Raw genomic sequence first — 24,668 nt, 5'->3', positions numbered from 1 at the left:
GTTACAGCCTTGGTACCTTCCATATTTGATAAGTTGTCCCTCCCTGGTGCACTGTGCTGCAGTGGGGAAGGAGGGATGGAGAGATATGTCTGGTGTGGAGAGCTGTGACATCTCTCTGTTCCCTCCACAGTGAGAGTCCAACCCTGTGAGCGCTCCGTCTCCTGCACAGACACATTGGTAGTCCCTGGTAGATGGTTGTCCCCCTGCCCTGAGGACAGAGCTGGTGGCTGAAACCATGCTGCAGAGCTCAGGGTGCTGAGCCTGACCTGGCACAGATAAGGACCTGGGGTGCGATATTGTGTGGTGGGCAGAGTGACGAGCAGCGGGAGGGATCGATGCTGGTGACCGCAGGGTGTCCCTTGCTCTGCCGTTCCCTATGCTGGGGGGCACAGAGGTGATGGGGCGGTGACCGGGAACCTGTCACTGCCACTTCGAGCAGCCCTCGGGGAGGTTCCGCAAAATGTCCTCCAGGTTCTGCTTGTCAGCCCGCATCTCAGCCAAGTCGCTCTCGAACGCCTCGATCTTCTCCCGCTGCCGTTCCGCCTCGTGCTGCAGCAGGCTGAGCTGGCTGGCCAGCCTGCTCGGTGCCGCCAGGCGCAGCCACAGCCGCTCCAGCTCCAGCTGCCCGGCGCTCAGCACTGGCTCCACCTGTGCCACTTGCTCCAGGTTGCCTGGGCAAGGGGAGAGGACATGGGTCAGAGGCAGGAGAGGCTCTGGACATGCTCCAGGGGCTCTGGCCCTCGGCACCAGGAAATCTGGAGGGAGTGGGTGCACTGGGGCATGGAGACATTGCAGCTTCCCAGTGATCGCAGATAAGCAAATAGCTCTGAGGCTCCAGGCAGAGCCTGGGCAGGTCTTTCTCTTACAGATGGCTGACAATTTCCACCCCTTTGCAAAATTTCTCAGACACAGGAGTCCTGGAGTGCTCAGAAATGTACTCAGGTGATCAAAGCACAGGAGCTGGTGCAAAACCAACCAGTAGCAGGGAGTAAACCCAGCCCATCACCTCCTTGGCTCCAAGGGGACTGAGCCCTTGACATAGCCCTGCTTCTTCTGGAGATGCCAAGGGAGATCAGTGATCCCACACCAGGTGTGAGCCCACACATTCAGCAAGCCCCAACTTATTCTGCACAAGGGCTTTCCTCAAGACATGAGACCTCAAGAAGCTTTGCTAAAACCCTGAGTGATCTCGGCTGAAGGGCATCCAGCTCAGCCTGGATGGTGAGCAAGCAGGAGACCCAGCACCAGCGAGCAGGAGAGCCCTGGACCCCGACAGCCTGGCCCTTCCCCAGGTCCCTGCACCCTGCTCCTGGCCAGGTTCCGGCACCCCGTTTCCCCCTGGGTCTCACCTAGGCTGCTCAGCAGATTGTTCAGGGTCTCAATGTCCGCAATGAGTGAGCCCCGGGCTTCCTGGAGGCTTTTTGCCATCTCACTCACCTCCGTCCCCACCTTTGGACACAGAAAGACACCTGGATCAGAGACATCATTGACCCTTGACTGGATGGGAGAAGGGAGAGGAGCCCAGGAATGTCCCCAAAATATACCACATACACTGGAGCCCAAAAGCCACGTTGCTCTCTATGCTTTGGGCTGCAGGCAAATCCCCTTCCAGGCTCCAGAGGACATGAGCTGCCCAAGGGGACCCGACTCACCTGATGTGTTTCCTCCAGGTCCCCCCTGAGTTTCTCAGCCACATGCTCCTGCCGCGAGAGCTCCCGCTGGGTGTCATTGGCTCGCATGGTGAGATGGCTGGCATGCTTGCAGGTCTGCTTGCCCTCCTGCAGCACAGCCCGTGCCCTCTGCAAAGGGACAGAGGTGGGGACAGTCACCTGGGGACATGCAGCCGGCATGGGCTCCCTGCACCCCACATCCCTCTGCTTGGACCTTTGCATTCTCCCCAGAGACTTGCTCAGCCTCCCCAGCCATTCTCTGGGCTGTGGTAGAGATGGACAAGGAGTTTCCCAGCATCTTCTCTGCCTGTTTAATCTTCCTCTGGGCCTCCACCATTGCCCTGTCTCGCACAAGTGTCATCCTCCTGCTCAGGGCAGCCTGGCCCTTCCTGTGTCCCAGCATCTTCTTCATGCCTGCAGGGACAACCTGGCTGTCACCCAACTGGCTCTTTCTCCCCGTGACGTCCAGAGCCAGAGTGGTGAGAGCTGAGCTGTGGCCGGAGATGCTGTGGCCAGAGATGCTGTGGCTGGTGGCTTTTACCTTCCAAGCTGTCCAGGAGGGACTCCGTGTCGGACAGCACAGCTTTTCCATGTGAGACGGCCGAGGTGGCCATGCTGTGGGCAGAGCCAGCCCGGTTGCACAGCTAGGGAGAGAAAAGCAGGAGTGAGGCTGGGAAGGAGGAAAAGAGCTGCACCCAGCTGGGAAATGTGGGTCCCAGCCTGCTCCCGCTCAGGAGGTGACCTCCTTGGGAGATCCGGGATCCTAAGGGGAGATGTCTGCCGAAACTCCCTGGCTGCCAGCATGGTCCCTCTGGTCACTGCAGCAGCGGGGATGGGGCTCACCCACCCCCTGTGCCCTGGGTGGCAGGCAGGAGAGGGATGCGCCCGGCGTGCCCACAGCTCTGGCTGAAACAGGGGGTCTCCCCATCACTTATTTTGCAGGGATGCCCCACTCAAGTGAGCAGCAATTACCTGCTCGAAGCCGCGAGTCCTCCGCAGCTCCTGGCGCAACCCAGCTGCCAGAGCATGGGATGCCTCGACAGCCTGCCGAGCCAACGGCTCCTGCACCTCTGCTGCATGCTCCAGCGCTGCCAGCTCCTGTGCCAGGGCTGCAGCCTGCACCGGCAGCGTCTGCTGCGGATGAGGGATGCCAAAGGCTCCATCAGAGCATCGCCCAGCACGGGAGGCAGTGCTGCCCAGCGGGTGAAGCAGGGGGTAGGGATGCAAAGAGGCGTGTGGATGCTGCTCACCTGCCCCAGCGCAGCCCCCTTCAGAAGCTTCTTGGCCATGTCTGCATTTGCCTGCTGCACGGCCGCCAACGCTCTCCTGGCCTTCGCTGCCACCTCCATCACACCAGCACCCAGCTCCTCCCGTGCCCACTGGATCTCCTCGTACCTACACGGACAGGACACCAGTCACCCAGGGCCCTCTGGACCCTTGAAGGCTGGAGATGATGGCTTGGGAACTGGCCTTTGGACATGGATGTAGGGGGAAACGTTGGGCATGAAACACCCCCAGCACACAGCACCCTGGCTCTCTGCTTTGCAACGCTGCGGTACAGTGAGTTTGACAGGACTCAGTCACGTCCCTGTTGTCCAGGTGTCAAATCACCATGACCAAGTCCTGTAGCAGGGACCTGAGGCAAGGGGCTGTGGTGCCCTGCCACCCCCGCCTTGCTGCCAGCCCCACCTTGCTGCCAGCCTCTCACCCGGCCTCCAGCTCCTGCTGCGTCTCCCACGTCGTGTTCCCTTCCAGCAAGCTCCGCAGGAGCTGGGAGCTGTTGTTGGAGGCTTGCAGCGCTCTCCCGACCACCGTCTCCACTTGCGCCACCACGTCCTCATGGCTGCAGGGACAAGGACACCCAGAGAGATGATATTAAGATTGGCCTCCTGGGAAAGAAGCAACCATCCCACAGCCCCAGCCGTGATGGGACCAGGCAGGGCCAGGCTCAGGTGGACCTTCAGCAATGGGGATTGCAAAGCCCAGGCTCGGGGCTTCCACGTCTCCACCCATCACTGCCAGGGAAAGGAAGGGACCTGCAACTGTACCTCTGGGCCAGCTCCCGTGCCTCCAGCGCCTGGTGGCTCCAGTTCGTGGGCTGCTGAGGGATTTCCTGGGGAATCTCCTTGAAATGCAAACAGTGGCAGTGAGACCCCAGCGGGGAGCAGGGACCCCTGGACACCACTAGCCCAACACCAGTGAGAACCTCCCAAAGTGCTGGAGGAGGTTTGCAAACAGGAGAGAGCAAAGGAAATAGAGGGTATTTCAAAAAAATGGATCCATTTACTTAATATTAACAATACTGCTTTGGGTCCATCTTTTCGAAACATGCTGTAGCTGTGTGACTCAGCTGCAACGAGCGCTATACCCACACGGACCCCAGGCTTTCCCACCCACCCGCTGCGCTGGTCACATCCCACCCCACCAGTCCTGCACATCCTCCCCAGGATGGCCACCAGCCCCCCAGGAGCCCAGGGCCAGCAGGCGCCCGCACCGTGGTAGCCAGGGTGTCCGCGGCATGCAGGATCTCCCGCTGTGCCGACCGCAGCGTGGCCCCGATCTCCGACAGCAGGATGCAGGTCTTGAGGGGTCCGTGGCTGGAGCAGCCTGTGGCCGGGCTGGCATTGCTGAGCTGGCCCTGCATGGTGCCCAGCGCCCCTGCCAGCCGCCCCACCTGTGCCAGGAGGGTGACCCGGGCACCTGTGGGCAGCACAAGCGGCTGCTTGTTGCCCACAGAGGTGCTTGGGGCTCCTCACTTGCCTGTGGGCTGCCCTGTGCCCCAGCACCCCCACTTATGGCTGCTAATGGAAGGGGAAGACAGTCCCTCATGGGTGCTCAGGAGGGACCCAGGGGTGCAGCACCCCAAGGTTACCCCATGATGCTCAGTCTCCAGTAATGCCCATCACCACCTGCTTCAGAATGTCATGGGTGCAAGCATCCCTGCAGTGCTGTCCTACACAAACCGGCATGGCCATCCCCCACCCTCTCCATCTCAGTCACCCCGTCACCCCTGCTGAGCGCAGCACTGACCTGGGACCTCCTTGCACCCACCCAGCATGTCACAGCACCCTGCGGGAGCAGGGTGTCCCCAGAGGGGTGACGTGGGGCTCCCCGCATGGTGGCAGGAAGGAGTGTCCCCCATACCGTGCAGGAGGTGAGCGCTGGGCAGCCTGTCTCCTCGGGGCGCATCTCCCAGCACGGAAGACTGGCCCAGGCGGGTGGCACAGCCTGGTTTTTGCAGCTGTTCCTCCATCTCCTGCAGCCTGGCCTTCAGCTGGTCAGCCTGCGGGTGAGATGGGAAGGACACGGGGGGACAATGAGGCGGCACAGGGGCCAGGTCACTGTGCCCGCCTCAGCAGGACACGGGCTCTACCTCGTCCTTCACCAGCCCATAGCAGGTGGGACATTGCTGGCAGCGGGAGCTCGGCGGGTCGAGGAAGAAGTTGGCCTGGCACTGGTCACACTTGTAGCCCACGAAGCCGGGGCGGCAGAGGCAGGTGCTGTTCTCGTGGCACTGCGGGGTGACGGAGCCCAGCGGGGAGCAGTTGCAGGCTGCAAAGGTGACAGAAAGGTGTCACACCACGCCTGCCAGCCCCGGTTTTAGGTCCGAGGTGCAGTCCCCATCCCTCTTACCTCGGCATCCCCTGGCAGAGAAGCCAAAGAAGCCGTGGTGGCATCGGTCGCATCGCTTCCCCGTGACGCCCGGCTGGCAGGAGCACTGTCCCGTCACTGCGTGGCACCCGCTGTCCCGTGACCCCATGGGATGGCACTGGCAGCTGGCACCGAGAGGTGAGGGTGATGAGTGAGTGATGGATGCAGAGACCAGAGCCGGGGTCACAGAGCCACCGCTGTCCCCTCGCAGCCCCCCACGTACCTCTGGCACCCCACGGTGGGCTGCAGGCCGTGGTAGCCGGGCTGGCAGAGCCCGCACGTCCTGCCCGTCACGTGCGGCAGGCAGCGGCACTGCCCCGTGCTGGGATCGCATTCCTCCGGCTCCAGGACTGAACCATCGGGGTTGCAATCACAAGCTACAGGAGACAGGTGTTTCAAAAGGCTGTTTGGGATGAGTTCAAACTATCATCTCGACATTGTCCATACAGCAGGTGGAGGGAACGCAGAGCATTTGTGAAAAGGTTACTAAAACCTGGTAACTCATTAAACCATTTGTAAATTTTGGTGTAATTGTAGCATGTTGCCATTGTGAAATATACTGCTTTGAAACTGGGTCTGTCTTTTTGAAACACCCTGACATCCGAGCACAGGGCTGGCAGATGGGACTGTGGGAATGGGGTGCTGGGGCCAAGCCCCCAAAATGTGGAGAGCTGTGTGCCCGCCATCAAACAGGGCTCTGAGAGGCTGAGCCCTGGCACACTGGGGTATCTCCAGGGAAGGATGGCAGTGCAGGGAGGGGGCAAAAGCCATTCCTGAGCATTTGGGGCCAACCCGGACCATCCATCAGCCCCTAAACCTGCTGGGCATTCCCCTGTCCACACCCCACCTGCACTGCCGGGAGGATTTTGGCTGGGGTGGGACCCAGAGGAGCAGGACCAGCCCCTGAGGCTGTACGTACGTGCACACTTCCCAGCAGGGCTGGGAGCCAGCGCGTCCCCGTAGAAGCCTGTTTGACACCTCTCGCAGTGCTCGCCCGTCGTGTTGTACAGGCAGCGCAGGCACCGGCCGGACACGGGGTCACAGTTCCCCACGGCGTTGGGATCCACGTTCCCGTGACACTGGCAGGGAATGCAGGGACGCACGGGGCCCCTCTGCCCAAGGGGGTCCCCGAAAAACCCGTCATCGCAGAGCTCACAGCGTTTTCCTGCAGAAGGTGAAAAGGTGGGGAGGGTCTGGCTGTGGCAGCGCTGCCCCCGGCTCCCTCGGCCACCCACCCCCAGCCTCACCTCTCTGTCCAGTGGGGCAGTGAGTGCAAACCACCTCCCCACTGCCCAGCACCTGGGTGCAGGGTGAGCGGCCGGGGCAGGGGCACGGTTTGCAGTCGTCAAAGTGCCCGATGAAGGGGTTGCCATAAAACCCAGGGCTGCAGCGCTCACAGGAGGGACCTTCGGTGTCGTGCAAGCACTGGCAGTGCCCTGCGAGGAGGAAAACAGAGCTGAGGGGCTGCAAAACCCCAGCCCTGAATAACAGTGGGGACCACAGTGGGGACGGAAAGCCAAGGGCTGAGTGTGACACACTGTGGGTGCTGAGAGGGATGCAGAGCTCCAGCTAAGGGTTCATGCTGGGATTGCATGTCCCCGACCAAGACTTGTAATGTTTTCCTTCCTTGTCCCATCTTTGCTGACAGGAGGAGGTTTTGGAGAGGACACCGGGGCCCCAGCGCCAGCCCCACGCTCCCCCACGCTGTGCACAGAGCCTGTCGGCGCCTGTGATAATCGACAACACATTTCTCGGCGACGAGGAGCATCATTTCCAGCCTGTCATAGAAAACACAAGCAGCTGGCCGGCACCCAGCAGGGTGCGAGCGTCTCCTTGCGAGCCGAGCTGGTGAGTCATGGCCTTCCAAAATCAGCTGGGAGGATGAGGAGGAGGAAGGATGCTCAAGGAGCCTCCCACCTCCAGGCGGATGCTCTGTTTGACTGGAGAGAGAGAGAGAAGGAGCCAGGGAGAGGATTCTTCTCCATTATTTGTGAGGTTGTGCAGGAGGGAATGGGTATTTTTCCATTTTCTGGACGACGGAAAAGAAAGGAAAAGCAGGTGGCAGGAAGGAGTGGAAAAATAAACGAAAGGAAGCGTGTGGGCTGCCTCGGGCTGGCACCACCCGTGCTGAGACATCAAATGCCTGGCTCCGTCCCGGGGACTGTGGAGTTAGTGGCGCCAGCCTGGGCTCCATGGGATGAGGGTGAATTTGCAGACTTTCTGCAATCCTGCCTCTCTTCCTCGACCAAAGCCATCCAGACACTTTGCCTGGCAAGAGAGGGGAGCACCGACACCCCACGAACCACCTCTGACATGGCCATGCTGCCCTGAAGGCTTTGCGTTTTCTTTTTCCTCCCTTCAAGCCACAGTCCCTGCTGCAGTCCTGCACCTCTGAGCTGGTCTGGAGCCACAGCAGGACTTGGGCTGGCAGCATGAGAGCTGGCTCCTCCGGTGCCTTCCCACAAGCCCAGCGCTGCTGTATTTTCCTGCTCTTTTACTTGTTTCTCTGCACAGGTTCATCCCAGTCTGCAGGGACCGGTCCTGCTCCACTCCTGGGCAGAGATGCTCTGTGACACCTGGCCAAGCAAAACCCCCTGCCCTCTCCTGCCCTGACCCCTGCCTCCCTGCTCCTCTGAGAAGCAGCACCCTTCCTTTCTCCTCCTTTAAGGTCATAAAGTACCATGAAAAATGCTCCTCTTATTTATCAGCATTATTGCAATTTGCTAATTGTCTCTGCAGTTATGAACCTGGACCCTATAACCACCCAAGCAATTCAACTTGCAAGCTTTGGGTATCGCAGCCTCGCGGATGGTTTCCAGCATCCCTCGCAAACAAGCAATGACACAGATTTGTCACTCCCGCATGCAGTGGCTGGACAAGCAGAGAGGTGCCCACCTGTGAGGGGGTGGCAGTCCCCGTGCTGGTTGCAGGCGCAGGGCACGCAGGTGACGAAAGGGCTGCCGAAGGGGATCTCCCGTGTGAAGCCGGGGGCGCAGGACTGGCAGAACTGGCCGGTGTAGCCTGGGGGACACGTGCACTCCTCCACCCAGCCCGCCCGCTCCCCCGGCCCGGGACGAGCGGACACAAGCTGGACCTGGCTCAGGGACAAGCTGCCTGAGAGGCGGAGAGTGGTGTGAGGGTGGGATGGCATGTCCCCTGGCCCTGTGCTCTTCATCCTGCCTGGAAATGCTCTGGACAGCCGTAGGAGGCCCCAAAATCAGAGAATCATGGCATAGTTTGGGTTGGAATGGACCTTCAAAGCTCATCCCCTCCACCCCCCTGCCATGAACAGGGACATCTTCACCCAGACCAGGTTGCTCAGAGCCCCGTCCAGGCTGGCCCGGGATGTCTCCAGGGAGACACCCACCACTTCTCTGGGCAACCTGTCCCAAAAATACCTCCTGGAGAGCCCAGAGGTGTTTGCAGAGAGGAGCCAGCCCCTGCCCCAACACTCCCCCTCAATGCCTCTTGTCCCTGAGAGCTGCCCTGATGTCCCCAGCCCCATCCCAGCTTGGCGCCCGTGGGGACACTGCATGAGCCACCCACCTCGCACGGGGCCGCGGCGGACGCGGAGGCGGAGGGCTGTCAGGTTGGAGAGCAGGCGCTGGAAGCTGATGGCTGACAGCGAAGGTTCCGCACCCTCCTCTGCCTCGTGCAGCCTGTTGGACAAGTAGCGTGGGAGGAAGGACAGGGCCAGCCTGACAGCCACATGCCACAGGACAGCTCAGCTCCACAGCTGGGACCCGGGCACAGCAATGGAGGCACAGTTAAATCCCCAAGGAGGGCAGGGAGAGGGGCTGAACCCCCCAGCACAGGGCAGCCCAGGCAAGGTCAGCCTCCCTGCGTCCCAAACCCAGCCGAGGCTCCCCAAAGCACCGTGACGGTACCTGAAGGTGACAGCCTGCTTCCCGCGCTGGGGCTGGCTCTCGCTGCTGGACATGGTGACCTCCATCCCCTCGCCCTCCAGCACCAGCTGGACCCAGAGCAGAGGCACCCCGTTCTCCATCCCCGTCCCATTCCCCTCTGCTCCCAGCAGCAGGGACAGGAGCTGCCCATAACTGAGACGCTGGTTCTGCAGGAACTTCTCTAGGAGGGGAGAGACGAGCAAAGTCTGTACAACACGGATGTGACCCTGTGCGGGCTCCCACCAGCATCACCAGAAGCCACAGTCACCTTCCCAGAGCACCAACCTGCTCTCCTGGCGTCCCAGCCCACCACCCAAATCCCCCCCACTGCTTTGTGTTATCAAAACATGCTCAGCTCTGGGATGGAGCCCAGCGCCCCACGCACCAGCTTAGAGGTGAGATGTTCCACCCAGGGGTCCCCACGGCAAAGCAGGACCCCAGGGACCCAGCACACACAATACCTGGTGCAAGAAAATCCACCGGCTCCTCCCCATCCCACTCGGTGATGATCTCCCCTCCAGCCCAGTGTAGCGGCAGGTCCGCGGTGCCCGGCGCTGTGGCTGCCCAGCCCTCCAGCCCTGCATACATCACACAGCAGCGGTGCATGGGCGAAGGGAGCGGCAAGTCCCCAACAACCCAGCACCAACTTTTGGGGGCTCTGCCCTTCCTCCCAAGACTCTCCGGAGGCTTCGTAACACCCTGGACCGCTCGGGCTCTGTGCTCTCACGCACTGGAGAGTGGCCCTGGCCATCCCCCCATCTGTTTATTTGCTTAGATTTGGAGGAAATTATTATCTTTAAACTTTTGCCCCCCTGCCTGTGCTGCAGTTCCAGTGTTTCTGTGGGCTGAAAGGACAGGAAGCCCAAGGAGAGGGCAGGGTGAGAGTGCATGAAGTTGCTTTACTTCAGAAATCAGTTAAAGTCCTCCCTGATTCCCCAGGTTCAGGTATTTCTTCCAACCTTGGGCAGCTGCAGGACAAACTCCTGGAAATCTCTCCCCGGGTCTCAAATGGGCTGCACTCCATTATCAAATCATCCCAAATTTGGAGCCTTTCACCCAGCACAGGAAACTTGCAGCTGACGCAGCTCAGCTGCAGGTTGGGGGGTGCTCTGGGGAGGGGGGGCTGTGGGAGGGTGGGTGGCTCGGCCTCTTGCAACCCAACCCAGAGCTCTGCCAAGCCTGTCCCTAAAGGAGCAGCCCTAATTGTCTGCGTGAAGGGTGGAAAAAGGACTCTGTTTAAAGCTTGGCTCCGTTTCAAGGCCGTGGAAGACATTTCAGCAGCACAGGAATTGGCAGTGGGGCTTAAAGGCAATCAGGATAAACCTGCACCCGGCGTGTTCATCTCCATCTGCTCGCTGCTCTGTGCACCCCATCGGGGTACAGGCGAGAGATGTACACCTGCAATGGATGCCCGGACCCTGCCCGGGGACAGGCGGGGGTGCCAGGGAGCGGGGGCTGTGGTGGGGCTGCAATGTGTGCCCGCAGCCGGGGCTGCACACGTCGGGCTGTGCGGCAGATGGCAGGGTTTCCCCGAACATCCCGCACACATCCAGCTCTGCCATGCACAGCCCTAGGCAAGAGCACCCCATCCTGCACCCACGGCTCCTGTCTGCCCTGCCCCATCCCAGCTGAGGGTGCGGAGAGGAGGGAAGAAGGGGGAAAGTTCCCACCAGGCTCCATCCTTTTGTTTTTTATCTTTCTGTGCTGATTTTTAGGGCTCCTGCAGTCGCTGGTGTGATGGGATGGCAGTGCCTGGCCCCGCAGCTCTCCTGGAGCCATGCACAGCCCTGGGAGCAGGTCAGCATGGAGGGATGCCACGGGGAGCCAGGGAGAGCCTGTCCCCACAGAACTGGGGGCAAAAGCAGATATTTAACAGCAAAATAGGGGCAAGCCAGAGAAATCACCACCAGTCAAGTCCCAAAGGGGGACCCTCAGCCCCAAAGCAGGATACTCAGCCCCAGCCTTCCCAAACTGCTGGAGTTTTCTGGCTGGAGTTGGTGCAGCTGTGCTCTCTGTTCCACCCAGGGTTGGGGGGTCAGTACCTTGGCTGAAGTCGGAGCGGATGCGGGTCACCTCGTAGCCGCCTGCCGCTGCGCAGGCAGTGGAGTGGCCGTAGCAGAAGCAGCTGGTGCAGCCGGCAGGGTTGTGGGGCTGCAGGTTGAACCAACCTGGCTGGCATCTGGATGTGGGGAGGAAACAGGAGAACATGGCATGGGGCAGGCAGAGCCGTGGGGGAACCACAGTGGCACCCCAGGGGGGCAGTGGTGTCAGCTCTGAGTGGTCCAGAGGGATGTGGCACCCCAGGCTCACCAGCCGTGGCCTCTGTGGGGAGTGACCCTACAGGATTCCCACCGCAAAGCTCCTGCGAGGGGTCATGTGTAGGGGCTGGTGAAGCAGCAATGCCCCAGAGACATGAAGACACCTGCCCTGCACTGATGCCAGCCTGGAAAGGGACAGCGCCACCATCCCCAGCCCAGCACCACAGTCATTACCTGTTGCACAGGTGCCCCTCCACCCTCTCCTTGCAGGTGCAATGCCCCGTGTTGGGGTCGCAAGTGCCCACGCTGCCCGCAGGGTCACAGGCACAGGGTCTGGATGGGGAGACACGAAGGCAGGAGGTGACCCCCAGTCCCGTCCTGCTGCTCCTGCACAGGGCCAGGCTCCTCCTCACCTGCAGCCGCCCTCGCTCAGGCTGTGGTACCCGTCCTTGCAACGCTCGCACTTCCAGCCTGTCACGTTGGCTTTGCACATGCAGGTCCCCAAGCTGTCACACTGGGGGTGCAGGGACCCTGCAGGGACCCCGGCCAGCCCTGAGGCTCAACTCCAGCAGGGAAAACACATGGTGGGGAGATGGGGAGCCCCTGGGTGTGGGAGAACTGACCAAAACCATCCCTCCCAGCCATAGCAAGGGCAGGGGTTTTGCACGGCAGCCCCACACACCTGCGGGGTGGCAGTGGCAGGGCTGGCAGGCTGCCTGCGGCTCCCAGCGATAGTGGTTCTGCCGGCAGCGCTCGCAGTGCGGCCCGGCCGTGTTGTCGCGGCAGTTTCGGCAGTGGCCCCCGTGCCCGCTGCGGCGGTACAGCTCCCGGTCAAAGAAGCACTCGTCCGAGCGGCCGCTGCAGTTGCAAGCTGGGGGTGGAGGCAGGAGGGATGCTCAGCACCCAGGAGGCACAGGGATCACCCTGGGGTTAAAGCACCCTCCTGGGGGGTGGATGAGCCAGAGGGGCTGCTTGGCTCAGTGGTGTGAGCTTTCAGCATTGTCTCTGCCATTGGAAGTGGAGATGGGTGCTGCACTGTGCACAGAGCAGGTGGCTGCACTCATGGGGTGAGGAAATTTTGAGGGTGCCAGAGCACTGGAACAGGTTGCCCAGAGAGGTTGTGGAGGCTCCTTCTCTGGAAACATTCAAAACCCGCCTGGACACATTCCTGTGTGATCTGCTCTGGTGACCTTGCTTTAGCAGATGGGTTGGACTGGACCCTTCAACCCCAACCATTCTGTGATCTGTGAAATCTTGGGGGATCCTCAGGGTGATGCCGTGAAGGGGGAACCTGGGGTGCAAATCCTCCCTGCCTGCCCAGAGCAACCTTACAAAATGGAGCAGGCACTTTCTTGCTGCACAGGGAGGGCAGGAGCTGCCGGATGAGCCGATGCAGCACCATCACAGCCCGTTGGGGCTGACCACACACCGTGACCATGGACCCAGCCCAGGCGATACTCACGGAGACACTCGCTGGCGGCCTCGGCGGTGCCGCGAGCCCAGGGCCGGTCCTGGTAGAAGGGCTGGCAGCGTTCACAGTCGGCGCCGGTCGTGTTGTGCTGGCACACACAGACCAGCTGCCCAGCCTCGTCCGGTGCACATTCACTGGCGTGGCCGTTGCACTTGCACCTACAGTGAGACCCTGGTGTGGGGGGGCTCTCCTGGGTGGCCATAGGGCAAGAAATGGGGCACAAAGCAGCTTGAGCTGTGCCAGCATTGAGGCCACCTGCCATGTCCCCAAAGAGCTCCTGGCCTGGCCAGCTGGGAGGTCACACGCTGAGGGTGGCCCGTGTGAGATGCTAACCAGGTCCAGCTGCTGGGGCTTTGGGGGCGAGATGACAGCAGTGGGGTCTGCTGGCCCCACTACCCAGGGGAAGCAGCTCTCACCAGGACAGAGAGATTTCCCAACCCCCCAGCCTGGGAAGGGCACATGCACCCCCCTTTGGGGCTGAGCATCCCCCTTTGGGGCTGCCTGGTGGTGGGTGCCACCATTGTCTCTGTCCCACATCAGCCCCCTCATCCCACGGGCAGCTGTTCTGGCTCCTCTGGCTGTGGCCATACCAACTCCCAGCTCCTCCACCAGCCTCCGTGGCCTTGGGGCATCTCTCTGCTGCCCCCCAGGGACCCTCTTTTGCTGTTGCCAGGGACCAAGCAGGGCTACAGGAGGAGCAACATGAGCCCCAGTGCCTTTAGAAGCCATAGGGGTGGGAGGGGGCAAAGCAAATACACCTGGTGGCAAATAGAGAGAGCCTGGGGAGAAAAAAACCTCCTTTGGCACAACTTAAAGGGCTCCAGGTTTCATCACCCATCTCTGCACAGCCAGCTCTGGCTTACAGATGGAGGAAGCCACATCTGAGTGGTTTGCCCCAAAAATGCACTTTAAACAAGACTGAGGTGGGGAGCAGCTGCCCCAAATCCCAGCCCCACAGCCCCAGAAAGGTCCCCCCCACCTTGCCCTCACCTTGGCCCCCGCTGCCCCTCACCTGCCACCCACGGAGAAGTCTGAGATGGCGTAGTAGTACGACTGCAGCACCTTGGGGTCCTTGAAGATGTCATCCCCAAATGTGTTGAGCCGGTTCAAGGAGATGAGCAGGTCGGTGACGGTCACCCACTCCTGCAGGGGACATGGGGAAGACGTCTTGGCCAGGGGTCCGAGCCACCAGCTCCCACATGAGATGCATTATGCACGTTTTCTTACAGGGATTCAGGGCATCACAGGTGCTTTTACCCCCCTTCCCACCCCGCAGCACCTGCAGCGCGGGGCTCCGGTCGAAATTGTAGGCGCTTGGCCGTCCCTCAAGGGTGGAGAAGGCCACGTTGCCCCCGCTCAATGGGGAGATGTCACTGAATTCGTCGGTGCAGAAAGCCACTTGCTCGTCCTCCCCCGGCCGTAGGTAGTGCCGCAGCCGCTTCCCGTAGGTCTTCTCGCAGGACGCGCTGTAGAACTGGAAGGGGACCCAGGGCCCCTTGGCGCGGCTGCGCTTGTAGATGGCGAAACTCTCGGGGCGGCTGGTGTGAAACTTCAGCCGCACGTAGGTGATCTCGTAGGCTTTGCCTGGGGACAGACCCGCCACCCTGTCACCTTCTCCCTGCCTCCACGGGCACCACAGCCAGCGCCAGGGCTGAAATTATTCCCCAACGCGTGGGTGCATGAGCGAGGAGCCACTGCAAAACCCGGCTCTAACCAGCCATAATTAGGTCCCCAGCACTGAGCAGCATCCCTGGGGCAGCGGTACCACAGGGATGAGGAGGTGGGAAGGGCCAAGGCCAGTCCCTTCCCAGAGATGAGCCATGTGCCGGGACCCAGCATCACTGCTGTCTTTGCCGAGATGAAGACAAAGAGAGGCCACCAGTCCCCAGGGCGGCTGGCGGAGCTCTGAAAGCGCTTGAAAGAATTAGCAAAAAAAGGAAGAAAGAAAACACCAAAGCGAACATCAGAACCGTTTAATTGCCAGAGATGAAGAACCAGCTCAAAGACTGGATTGCTCCATAACAGCACCGCTCCTCGCAGCGCAAAACAATTAGCTGCAAGGTTTTGGCTTTATTTGAAAAGATAATGAGTTGGGAATGTTAGAGGGGTTATTCCGGGACTAGGAAAACAAGCCTTTAATTGGGCCCATATGAATACTGTCGCATATGTGCTGCGACGTTGCTGCGGGGGAGCCGAGGCAGCCGGGCTACCGGCGCTGGGAAAAGCAGCTGCCTCCCATCAGGGATGCGGGGAGCACCCGGGTGGGGGACAGAGCCGCTCACAGCCCACCCAGAGGTGACCAGGGGCTGCAACCGGGCTGTCCCACCGCCACCGCACTCCCTTGTGCCCCCGGCCCCCCAAGTAACCTCCCTCTGGGACCCTTCCAGGCTGGTGACAGTGGGGGACGCTGCGCCCCGCAGTGGGGGGGACGCCCGGCGGACGATGGTTCCCAGACAGCAGCATCCCGGGTGGGACGGCTACCAAAACAGCGAGGTCAGGGCTGTCACCTCCCGGAGCAGTTTCCTCTGGGAGAGGAAGGGAGCTCCGTGCTGTGTCAATAAACAGCCCCTGCCCCAAGTGGCCCCGGCAAGGGGAGAGAGCGGATGGGATGGGGTGGCCCAAGTGGTGCCTCCAGCTGGGGTGGAGGAGACGCAAAGCTGTGGGGAATCGTCCCCAGGGAGTGCGTGCTGTTCCCAGACAGGCCTTTTAATTGGCCAAATTCTGCTTAGGAAAAAAAAAAAGTCCAGAAAATAACCCGGGCTGGTTGTCTCCCTTTTGCTGCTCGGGAGGATGTGACGTGTCCCAAAGCCAGGCGGGCAGCGGGATGGGGACATCAGGAGGGTGCACAGGGGTGGGGGGCGATGGCACCAGGACCCTTGGGCTGCTCTCCCAGATGTGTTGTCCTCCGAACAAAGCGTTCACTCACCTCTCACAGAGCCCAAACCACAGCTCAGACCACACCAGAGCCACCTCCGGCCATCTCAACCTCAGCTCCCGGAGCCTGCCGCAGGCTCACATCCCACAGGAAAATCAGAGTCAGAGCCATAGATGCATTTACTGCCTAATCCAGACACCCTGACATGAGCCACTGGCATCCAGAGCTACCCAAGGAGCCCCGCTGGCTGTTGCCTTTGCCAGCCTGTGAATATTTTGGGTTCCTCCCTGACATCTGACAGGGTAAATGCAATGACCATGGGCACTTGGGATTATCGATCCACTATGAATCTGACGCACTGTAATGGCATGGCTGAAACCTCACCGAAAAGAGCGATTTAAAGGAGGATAATCTAATTAACGCCAATCAACAGCATGCAGGTAAACACAGGTCTTGTCCAACTCATTCAATATCTTATTTAATAAGCTCCCCAGGTAACCATGCTGGAGAATCTACAAGACATCTGGCTGAGCAAGATGAGCAGGCTGGCAGGGACATGCTACATGGGTTAAAAATCCTGATTACTCAGCAGAGCTCACGAGATGCAGGGGCCAGCTGGGCTTTTCCTCCATAACCCAAATGAAAACATCAAGGTCACAATAAAAAGGTCTGCAGCAGGGACAAGAACAGACCCTGGCATCTATGGGAAAGGTCAGACAGCAATGCCCTGGGCACCAAAATGGCACTTTTTAGCATGGCAGGTTATACGAGCCATGCAGGAACAAGGGTACATTTGCAGGGGGATGCTCCCACTCAGAAAGGGATGCAGGGACCAGAGCTGAAGATGAGTTGGTGCAACAGTGTGGCCTCAGATGTGTTAACAGGAGGCAAACAGAAGCAGGCTGGAAGTCACCTGTTGGTGTAGGAGGGACACACTGGCCACCAGAGGAACTGGTGGTGGCTTGCTCAGCCATATAGGTTGTATTCAGGTTGTCTGTACTCCAGGTCAAACACAAAGGAATTTGGGGTGATGTGACAGCCTGCGTGAGATGGGCAAGAGGGGCAGATCCCCCCACATGGGGCTGGCAGGCTCCTCCGGCATCGCTTCTCATGCCCGGCAGGGAGCCCAGCCTGGGGACAAGGACCAGATGTCCTCCTGCTCGCAGGGGGCTGGGAAAGCAGCGACCTCTGCTCAGCCGGGCGGCTCCCGTGTCCCCGCCAGGGCAGGCACGGACCCTCCACTGTCACCCCGACCCCGGCCACCGCATCCCACCGGCACGGCTCTGTTCCACGCCAGCTCACCGGCTCTGTTCACAGCCCCTCTGCTACCCCACTTCGGCATCCAGATGGCAGGAGACGGCAGAGAATGGAGATTTTACAGCACTGCCTAATAGCCAGGATAGTTTAGATGGCAGGAAAACGTTAAAAATCATTTTTAAAATGCCAGGCATGCCCCATGGGTTTAAATACCCTCCTAACAGGCGGGTTGCACAGTATTTAAAATGTAGGGAGCTGTATCCTGGCTGGGGAAACCTGCTGGGGCTGCACAATGTGTGCAGAGCCCTGCCCCACTTTGTACCAGGCTTCCTCAGCAATGCACAGGGGTGAAATGGCATGGGTTTGGCACCCCCCGTGCTCACCCAGTACAAACGTCTCGCAGCGGGGGTCCATGCCTCCCCCCGCCTGCTTCCTGCTCCAGAAAACTTGCATAATCAGTAAAAAGCAGCCACGGGGGAGCAGGGGAAACGGACACCCCAGGCACAGCTGGTAGGATGTGGCAGAGGCAGATGCAGCCACCAGCATCCTCACCCCGCAAAGGACCAGGGCTGATGGATGGGGCACCCCCGAGTCCTTTCAGTGATCTACCCACAACACTTCACAAAGGGCATCTCCCTCCTTGAACCCCCTAAAAGCCCCGTGGAGGGTCCTGCCTTTAACCCCAAAGCAGCACCAAGAGCTGCAGGACCATCCATCCCCCGGCCACACACCCCGATCTCCATGCACCCACCACCAATTTCCATCACCAGCATTGCAGGGGGGGGGTCCCACCGGCACTTACCCAAATGAAGGGTGATGTTGACAGAGTTGGGGTGCTGGATGCCGAAAGCCATGGACTGGCTCTGCCACCAAGTGCTCTCCTCCTGGCTGTGGAAGTCGGTGAGGAAGGACGCGTTGTGGTGGCGCCGGGGGTCGGTGGCATCGCAGCGGTGGCACAGGGCGCTGGCGTGGCGGGCGCCCATCTGCAGGCAGTAGTCCTCGGGGGGGGAACCGCACGTGTTGGTGGCCTGGACGGCCCGGCCAAAGGCAGCATTCTCAAAGACGGGCGTGCAGCGGCGGGGCTGGCCCTGGGGGTCCCAGCAGGAGGGTGAGCCCCCCGTCTCCAGCCCCAGCAGGAGAAGCAGCCAGAGCCCGGGTGGCCGTGCCATGCCGGGGCTCGCCTGGCCAGGCTCTGAGCCTCCTCGGGATGGTACGGCGGGAGCAGGAGGGACGGGATGGGATGGAACGGGATGGGATGGGACGTGTCCCCCTGCTTGGCACCTCCTCTCGCTCCGAGGTCCATCTTGTGGAAGCTGCTGGGAATGTCAAAAGCTTCGTTTGTGAGCCGGGGCTGTAGGATTTGGGATTCCTCCAGGCCACCCTGGTCTGCAGAACAAGGGGCTGGGCAGGATGGGACCCCTCTGGTGGGGTGCACCCATCCCTGTTGCTTTGGGGATGGGGAGGGGTTTGCACCTTCAGCTGTGTGGATGGAATAGAGCTCATTCATTTCTCAGCCCCAAGGATGAGTTTGTGGGTGATCCACGCCCCACATGTGGGTTTTTCCCTTAAATTGGTGGGAGTCAACCACTTTTCTCACAGCCCCAAAATCAAGGGTGGGCAGGGGGAAAAGGCTTTGGAGCGGATCCAGCACCCTCTTCTCTCCCCACACAGATTTATGGGGACCTCACTGCTCCCTCACTCATTTCAAGCTGGCTGGGTCTGTGACACCCCCAGTGCCTCCACACCAGAAGCCACAGATGGGGGTCCTACCCCACCTGCTGCCAGGGGACAGCCCAGTCCCCTGGACCAGGGCACATCCCTGTGGAGGCATCTCCATGGGGCGGCAAAACCACCTCATCACCAGACCTTATTAACAGCTTCTCCGGTAATGCTAATTACAGTCTGTGCCAGAGGGGATCCCTCTCGGGACTGTGGCACCCTCCAGATTTGACCCACGGGGACAGGAAGGTGACAGCAAACAGGGAGAAAGGTAGGCTGGCACAGTGCTGTGCCTGTGGGTAGACCCTCAGCCCTGGTCTGCAGGGGGTGTGTTTGCAAAATTGGGGCGTACAGGGGAATGTGCCTCCAGCCCCTTGTGCTGCTTGGCCAAGCTGCCCGCAGGAGTCTGGAAACTTAGCCCTCATTTATAATTTAAGCTCCCTTCCTCCCCTTCCCTTCTATTCTTATTTATTTTATTCTCCCTCTCCATGCACACTGCGGGGAGAAAGCACCGGAGGGAAACTGTGAATCAGAGTCTTGGGCAGCGGCTCCCGCAGCAGCACCGGTTCAAAGCCACATTTCCATATATTGACCCAGGCTCTGACAGCTGGAGCCAGCTCCGCTGGGAAAGGCAGATTTCCCAGCACCGAGGAGACATGCAGCAGCTGCCTGGGAGCGGGCAGCCGGTGGCAAACCCACTGTCAGCCTCTGAGAAGAAAGAGAAGGGTTTTCAGCTCAATAATTGCTCTCTGCATCTCTACCACCAGTGTTAAGCGGATTTGCATCCTGCAGGGATGATGTTTTCCAGGTGTTTTGTTTTTCCCTTGCTACTGAGACTGCAAGCTCTGGGCAGGAAAGACTCTCTCATGTCATGAGTTTGCCACCTCCTCCTTGGGATGTTACACACACCCAGGAGATGATTTCCCTGTCCAGCTCATCCCTTCTTGCAGAGGGGTCCACCTTAGAGAAGGATGAGGCCACACAACCAGGTGGATTGAAGCAAAGCTGATGGGGAGGTGGGAGGTGGGAGACCCTATCTCTGCACATCCCTCCCCGGCCCTGGTGACCGGCAGTCACTCTGCTGTAGATTTCAGAAAGGGAAAGGTTGGCCACAGGCTCGGGTCAAACCCTGTCACCTATGAGTGTCCACCAAGGGTGAGGAAAAAACCCACCACATCTAACTTCAGTCCGCAGGAAAAGGGGCAGGAGGAGCCCCAAATAAGTCCCTTTTCTCTGAGAACAAGAGGCTGGATATATCTTCCCTGCACTGCAGTGCCTACCAGGTTTGGATGGTGGCTTCTCAGCAAAACTTCCATGCACAGATGCAACACCTTGTCATGGGTCAGCTCCACCCCTGGACAGGACAAGGAGATAAAGCTGATGATGGGAAACCACTTGCCTTCCATGGACATGGGCGAGCTTGACCAAGGGTGTCCATAAGAGCAATCAGAGCTGGAATTTGCCCCCAGCCCCACTGGTATAGCAGGGCCCAACCTCAAGCTCAAGTCCTCTGTACCTGGAGAGACTTCACCCACTGCCTCAGGACTTTGGTCCAAGCGTGGTGGAGACGCAGCGACCAAGGCTGTGATGACACCTCAAACTGTCATCACAGCCCAGGAGCCTTCTCCTGCCCCGGCACAGACCTGGCACCCCGCAAGGGTTAAGATCCGTGGAGGCGGTGAGGAGAAAAAGTTCTTCTGATTTGCTTAATGAACGTTAATTAAGAAGACAGAAGATAGCAGATTCCTTCAGGGTAGAGATGAAAGGCCCGTTAATTAAATCTGGAGAGAGAGCGCAGGGCCGACTGATCCTCCTCCTGATCAGACCTGACAAGGCAGGAGGTGGGCAGGAGCGAGGTGTGCTGGAGCCCGCAGCCCCGTCGGGTTTCAACAGGGTGCTGGGGTGTGGGACCAGGTGCCACCACCTGCTTACCTGCCTCCACCGCCCGTGGGGCTGAGAGTGGTCCCATCCCGTGGGGCTGGGGTGGGAGCTGGGTCAGTGCCCCTGCACACACTGGGTTTCCAGCAGTCTTCCCCGGAAAGGGTCATAGAATCATAGAGCACTTTTGGTCGGAAGAGACCTTCAAGATCATCGAGTCCAACTGTTAACCCACCCCTGGCACTACCCCCCGTCCCTGAGAACCTCATCTCTGCGTCTGTCCAACCCCTCCAGGGATGGTGACTCCACCTCTGCCCTGGGCAGCCTGTTCTAATGCCCAACAGCCTCTTCTCAGAAGAAATTGTTCCCGCTATCCAATCTAAACCTCCCCTGGTGCAACTTGAGGCTGTTTCCTCTCATCCTAACACTTGTTACTTGGGAGAAGAGACCAACACAGTCTGTGGTACAACCTCCTTTCAGGTAGTTGCAGAGAGCAATAAGGTCTCCCCTCAGCCTCCTTTTCTCCAAGATAAACACCCCCAGATCCCTCAGCCACTACTCACGCTCCCAATGCTCCACAAGGGATGAGCTTCCCTTGCTGTAGCGCTGGGCAAGACGAGGTGTCTCCCTTGGCCAGCTCCATCCTGAGGAAGAGGAGGAGAGGAGGTGGGGTCACCCAGCTGGGTGGTTTGCCCCAGGTCCCACCACCAAAGCCTGGGCATGGGTTAAATAGGAGCGGGTCAGAAAGACACTGGGTACCACCTCGTGCTGCTACATCTCCATGCCAGGATGGAAAGTCTCCAGGACTAGCTGTGCCCCTCCGGGACAGACCCCTCCTTCCTGCTCCCCATCCCCAGGTTTTGGGACACCTGCTGCCTCTCCCTCCTGGAGAGGTGATTTGCCAAAAAGGGCTTTTTCTGCCCATAGCCAAGACCTCAGGAGGCTGTCGCACACTAACGGGATTCTGCCAGCATCCTGATGCCTCCCCGCCAGCTTTTAATCCAGGCTTATTTTTAAAAGCACAGCAGCTGAGCACCCCAAATCACCACCCGAAAACCGCAACAACCCTATAGCAGCCATACCCACTCTCTTTCTCCCACCCCATCCCTCACCCCAGGATCAGAGCAGGGATTAGAAACAGGTTCAGCTGCATGATGCCACCAGCATTTCAATTGGCGTAGCCACCACGCTTTGCCGCTCTCCCAGCACGCAGAGATGTGCGAGGAGCAGGATTTTCCAGCACCAAGGGCTTTGTGTGAGGGTGATGGGGTGTCCTCACCAAAAGCAGCTTTCCCTTGGGCAGAGGGGACCAGCCAGCACTGCCCCCCCAGTTTGGTTCTGCTGACCACAGGGTGAAGACCCCATCAAGTGGGAAATGGCACATGCAGTGTAAATAGCATCAGGAACATCTCTTCTGTGCGCTGGTTTATTTTGTAAATGTGAACTTTGCAAAATGTCATGAAACAGAGAAATGAGAGGCCTGGGATGAGTAAATCTCTATTAGAAATTCCCCAGGACAGCAACAGTGATGTTCTCACTCAGTGATGGCACATTACAGTCCAACCTCGGCTCGGGGAGCGGGGTCATGTGCGGCACTGATTGCAGAAAGTATTTAATTAACGCTGCTGTAAATACAGCGCTAGTGATGCCAACCAGCCCATGTCAGGGCAGGATGCTGCCGAGCCGCGGGAAGTTTTGCCAAAGCAGATGGGAGAAGACCAGTGAGGGCAGAAAAAAATCCAGCAGATTTTGCTCCCTGTCTTGCAACAGCCCTTGGGGGCTTCGGAAGGGAGAGAGCAAGGTGGGACAGGGACATTGCTCCTCAAAAGGATGTCTCTTGAGTAAGAGGACAAGTAATGAAAGCCTGTAATTGGGAAATCAGCTCTCTGGGGGCAAGATGTTCCCGGAGCAATATCCAGGACAGCCATCACCATGCTCTCTTCTGAGGCACAAGGAGCCTGGAAGACCCCTTTTTAGAGCTAAACTTCCCCAAATTTTCTCCTTACCTGGCAGAGAGTGAAAACAGGGACATCCCACCTTCACTCATGCACAACCACAAGCTCATCATCTCACAGATGAGCTGAGGGACACCAGATCAGGGACATGGGGTGACAGCTGAGCCATTGCTGTCCCCAGGACACACGCTTCACCCATCTCCTCAGGGCTCAGGAGGTCAAGGACCATGAGATGAGGAAGAGCCAGGTCAGCACAAGACCAGCCAGTACCAGGCACAGCCAAAAAGGCTCTTTCCCCGCCTGAGCTCATCAGCAGCTTAATGACATCCGCAAAAAAGCTTCAGAGTCCCTAATCACTCATCATATTACGGCTGCTCACAAGTGAGGCCAACCAGTGCAAACCTCCTCGAAGCCTTTTCTAATTAACAAGCAGGAGCTTAGAGCTCTCCCAGCCCAAAAGCAGCATCTCAGATAAAACCAGCAGCATTCCCTGCCAGCCTGGAGCCTCCCTTGATAAACTCCCTTAATGGGCTTGTTAGCATCACCTGAGGCCACCTTGCTGGCTAACAAGGCGCATCTGTCTGTCTGTCCTCCCCTGCCTCCCTGCTCTGGCTGGGGAGAAGTCCGTCCGTCCGTCCGTCCATCCATCCATCTATTCATCTATTCATCTGTCGCCACCATGGCAGGAACCATGGGATGTGCCCAGCATCGCTGTCCCTAACCCTGTGCTGGGTCCATGGACGTGTCCCCTGGTTGCCCCAGCCCTGAGCACCCCTCTTCACCAGGAGGGTGGGTGACAGCTGAGCAGCAGCAGATGCCACCAGATGGTCACTCCAACTGGAGACCAGGCTAGACCAATAACTGGGAGGGTGCTGGAAGCCCCTCATTTGCTAAGTGACTCTGTGTGCCACTCTCCGGGCTCTTTCCTGAGATGTGCTGAGCACTCGCAGCTCATCACAGCGATGGGCTCTGAGGGGCTGGGGAAAAGCAGGCTCAGAAAGCATTTAAGCCCATCACTGTGATGAACTGCGAGTCCTCAGCCTCTCTACTGGGGGTTATCCCTCCACAGCGACAGCCTCTACAATTCCTCTCCCTCCCACCCATAAGAGCGGGTCCGATCGACTCTGTGACAAATAAGAAATTGTTGTGCTACCCTTGACTTTAAAGCAGGAGAAATAACTGCCCCTCCCACCCCATAATGTCATCTACCGTGTCTTTATATACCCAAGCGTGTCTCCCCGGATCATGGCTGGGGCTCTGATTTAATATTCTCATGGAAACCAGTGCCCTCATCCAATTACCACGGGGATTTCAGTGCAGTCAGCAGCTGAGCTGCCGGCAGCTCCCAGCATGGGACTGAGCCCCACGGGGGACCAGACCCACGCTGATCTAGCCAGGGCCACCCCAAAAATCCTGGGAGGGTCCTGAGTTAATTTGCCACCCCCAGAGAGGTCCTGTGCCAAGGACTGGGTTACACTGGGAAGCGCTGATGGGAACTGGGAGAGCAGCAAAGGCAAAGCATCGCTCCAGGCGCAGGCAGAGAGTTCTGCGGGTAACGTCCCCGGAGATTTCCACTTAGAACGGGACTAAAATCCCTCCGTTTCGTACTCAATGCCTGCTGCTCCGAATCCCCCTCCAGCCACGAAGGCTGGATGCTCGCTGGTAATCCTGCATCATTTATTTTCATTGGCTGACAGGAAAAAAGTGCTGTCAGAAAACCAATGGTAGCTATGCTGGCTGGCATATAAAATGTTGCTTTAATTGTATTTTATTTGGCAATAAAATATAGAAGCAGCAACAAACCCTCCAGATATTTTCCCCCTCCTCCCCCCCTTTAAAATTTCAATTTGGTAATTTTATAACTATGTTTCAGATAAAGCCCAACAAAGCACATTAAAGTAAGAGAAGTGATTTATCCTTTTCAGTGGCACATGATCTTTGGACATATTTCCCAGACCATACATATTAAGATAGTTTGGCGTTTTTTTAAGAAAAAAAAGAAGACTATTTTTCTTCATGTCAACTGTTG

General features: G+C 58.9%; 1 protein-coding gene across 1 annotated transcript; it reads right to left on the bottom strand.

The window, feature by feature from the left end:
* Positions 1-11: 11 nt before the first annotated feature.
* On the bottom strand, positions 12-18,256 carry LAMC3 (laminin subunit gamma 3). The gene is made up of 28 exons (XM_065648335.1): positions 17,890-18,256; positions 14,235-14,539; positions 13,968-14,098; positions 12,947-13,113; positions 12,167-12,355; positions 11,898-12,015; positions 11,719-11,817; positions 11,269-11,405; positions 9,688-9,804; positions 9,209-9,407; positions 8,868-8,980; positions 8,217-8,435; positions 6,569-6,757; positions 6,241-6,486; positions 5,545-5,698; positions 5,304-5,446; positions 5,044-5,222; positions 4,815-4,953; positions 4,165-4,370; positions 3,719-3,795; positions 3,379-3,513; positions 2,921-3,065; positions 2,643-2,804; positions 2,212-2,314; positions 1,885-2,084; positions 1,653-1,799; positions 1,350-1,449; positions 12-671 (listed from the first exon to the last, which is right to left on the bottom strand). Exons 1-28 carry the CDS (start codon positions 18,254-18,256, stop codon positions 421-423), a joined length of 4,737 nt encoding a protein of 1,578 aa, XP_065504407.1. The 3' UTR covers positions 12-420.
* Between the last annotated feature and the right edge of the window lie 6,412 nt (positions 18,257-24,668).

Source organism: Caloenas nicobarica, chromosome 19, assembly GCF_036013445.1.
Source record: "Caloenas nicobarica isolate bCalNic1 chromosome 19, bCalNic1.hap1, whole genome shotgun sequence".
Lineage (NCBI taxonomy): Eukaryota > Metazoa > Chordata > Aves > Columbiformes > Columbidae > Caloenas > Caloenas nicobarica.
This window is presented reverse-complemented; position numbering and strand designations above follow the sequence as displayed.

What these genes read in the sequence shown, in the direction of transcription:
- LAMC3 (XM_065648335.1), bottom strand. Translation starts at nt 18,256, where the DNA reads ATGGCACGGCCACCCGGGCTCTGGCTGCTTCTCCTGCTGGGGCTGGAG. An exon ending in CCCACCGTGGGGTGCCAGAG is followed by an intron (nt 5,447 to 5,544) that starts GTACGTGGGGGG and finishes TCTCGGTGCCAG; the next exon opens with CTGCCAGTGCCATCCCATGG. An exon ending in CAGCAGGAGCTGGAGGCCGG is followed by an intron (nt 3,066 to 3,378) that starts GTGAGAGGCTGG and finishes CTGTCCGTGTAG; the next exon opens with GTACGAGGAGATCCAGTGGG.